The sequence below is a fragment of the Gavialis gangeticus genome, unplaced genomic scaffold (genome assembly GCF_001723915.1).
Source record: "Gavialis gangeticus isolate Ggan-Ray unplaced genomic scaffold, GavGan_comp1, whole genome shotgun sequence".
Classification (NCBI taxonomy): Eukaryota; Metazoa; Chordata; order Crocodylia; family Gavialidae; genus Gavialis; species Gavialis gangeticus.
Window position 1 is genome coordinate 2,953,180 of NW_017728996.1, and position 2,630 is coordinate 2,955,809.

The window sequence follows — 2,630 nt, forward strand, 5'->3', positions numbered from 1 at the left end:
TGTTGAAGATCATGTCTAAGCATCGCGGAAGAAGTCCTCCGTCTCCAGGAGAACCTGTCATTGTGTGCGTTTTCCCACTACCCGTCACACCATAGGTAAAAAGGAGACCTGGAAACAGAATTGATACAGATCAGGATGTTGTGTTAACTAACAGCTGAAGCTGGAGGTCTTTTCATTTAATCCTACCCAATAAAGACAGGGCTTTGAAAAACAAGCCTCATTCTGACTGCTCAACATGAGGAACAGATGATTACAGATACCATTCTGAAGGGCTGAAGCACATAGTAAAGTTGCCCAGTACAAGACTAGCTCATACTAGCAGCCAGAACTCAGACTCAAGGCACCCTAGTTGAGAATCAAAAGGTATATTTTTTATTTATATGCACACACACACACACACACACACACACACACACACACACACTGCAAAAGCCTCCGCCTACCCCAGAAAAGACCCTTCAAAGCTGGCAGGGAAGAAAGAAAAATCAGATACAGGATTCAATACAGAAACAGCAATAATTTAAAAATCTGAGCTTTTTTTGCCTTGTCACAAAGAAGTTGTTCCCATCTTCATTAAACAACAACAGAAAAAAAAAAACCCACACACAGATCTTTTGGAACAATTTTTTTTAAAAGAATATCTTGTTCAATGGCGACACGTAGGGGGTGAATGAGGGTACACATGCATCCCACGAAAGAAGCACCGCTAATGCTGCTGGTGGTGCCTGTGGGTGGTCGTTGTCCCCCCCCCCAACAGAAAACTAAAAAAGTCTGGCCTTGAGGAGATGGACAGAATTTGGAAGAGTGCCAGCACAGGCACAGCAGAGCTGAAGAACAAATTACAAATCAGCACCAAAGTTTTGCAGAGTCCTAACAGTAATACAAAAGTGCAGAGAAGTGTTTTAGCTAACAGAACACCACAACAGAACATTAAATGCACAAATAGCTGCATACCATTTTTCCCACGAATAAGGTCTTCCACCAGAGGTTTCGCCACAACATCAAAGAGCTGTTTCTGAGTGACAAGGGTGCCAAATACTTCCTTAAATGTATACTGTGTCTGCAGAGGAAGAGACACTGCTGTAAGCTTGGAATTTGTCTTAAAAAGTCCGCTGCTTCCAAAAGGCAATTTCTCTTCCGAAAGAAAATTTGTCACTAAACTGGCAGAAGGACCAGTCAGTTCTTTTGTAGCATACCCATTTGGTTCAGTTCATTTATTCTGAGACGCAGCTCAGATTTGCATACTGAAGAGTCAGCACTTCCCTCAAATTTCATAATTAAGCCCAGAAGAAAGTACCAAGATCACCTTTTGACCCTGTATTACACAACCAGGAGAAAATCACCCACTGATTCGGAGGGATCAAGCCCAAGATTTCTGGCTGAGCTCCAACAGATCACATAGAAAGACATCCAGTTATGTCCTTCCAACCCTTGTTATACCTTTCCCCACTAACTTAAGAGCGTTTCATTGCCAGAAACCTCTTCCCCATATAGGCAGGGTGACCATATGTCCTAGTTTGGCCAGGACAGTCCCAGATTTCATAGGCTTTCCATTTTCGCCTGCTGGCAGGACAAATGGAAATAAAGTCTCAGATTGGCACCACCCCACCTGGATCCTCCCTAGTAGCGGTTGGAGGCAGGGGGCAGGCTGGGCTGGGCACTGTTTCTCCTATCTGGGGAGGGGCCAAGCTCCCAGATTTCCATAAAAATAATATGGCGACCCTACATATAAGCATATCAGTTGCCCTCAACTTTTCTAGACTTATGGCATCACTTGAAAAATTTCCACTCTTACTTTCTGCTCAGTGTTTTACTACAACCCCCCCCCCCCAAAAAAAACCCAACCCCAACAGAACAAAACAAAAGCCACTAGAGCAATTCCCTAATTACGAAGAACTCAGAAAAACCAAAACAGGTCAGAATGTTTTGAAATCTCTGGGTTTATCTTGTGAATCATATTTACACACCTAAAAGTGCTAACCTTGTGTGATACCCTTGGAAGAATCTCGAGGCACACCAGGGTGGATGAGAATTACTGAAGTTTGCATTTGATGCCAGGATGTCAAGCCTTAAACCCAAGGATGTTTTCCAAAGATTGGATCACACCCCTCTCTTTTCTACGCCCTTTCCAGACTGTAGCTTTTTTGACATGTTGACATTAGCCAGATTCCGAATTTCAGTAAGTCTCCATAGAATCGCAGAGAACCCTAGGGAAATCAGGCTAGAAGGGACCTCCAGAGGTCATCTAGTCCAACTTCCCCCCCAGTGCAGGATCACGTCTATCCAAACCACCCTACACAAATGCACTGTCTAACCTATTAGCAAAACTACACAGTTAAACCTGACAAAACCACAAGACACAACACCCTAACCAGCCCCAAGTAAAGCAGTGGGACCACAGTAGCACTATGTTGGCCACTGCAGGGTTGTTATAACGTTTGAGATCCATAGAAGAAGGTTATCCCCCCCACCCTTACAATTAAGCAAACCCCCCTGACCAGAGGGTAACATTCCTTCCTAACCCCAAATATGGCAAATCAGTCTGATCCTGAGCAGAGGAACAACACCCTATAGCTAAGAAAATCTGGGTTTTAATCTCAGCAGGAGAATCAGCACAACCCAGTCAAAAT

At 43.9% G+C, this 2,630-nt stretch overlaps 1 protein-coding gene across 1 annotated transcript in view; it reads right to left on the bottom strand.

Annotated features, from left to right (window-relative positions):
- The window catches only part of KIF23 (kinesin family member 23), a 45,736-nt gene that overhangs the window by 31,261 nt on the left and 11,845 nt on the right, over positions 1 to 2,630 (bottom strand). Inside the window, exons 4-5 of the mRNA XM_019503803.1 lie at positions 955 to 1,060; positions 14 to 108 (exon numbers count right to left, since the gene is read on the bottom strand). Of these exons, the coding sequence (XP_019359348.1) occupies positions 14 to 108; positions 955 to 1,060 (201 nt within the window). The remainder of the gene's footprint in view (positions 1 to 13; positions 109 to 954; positions 1,061 to 2,630) is intronic.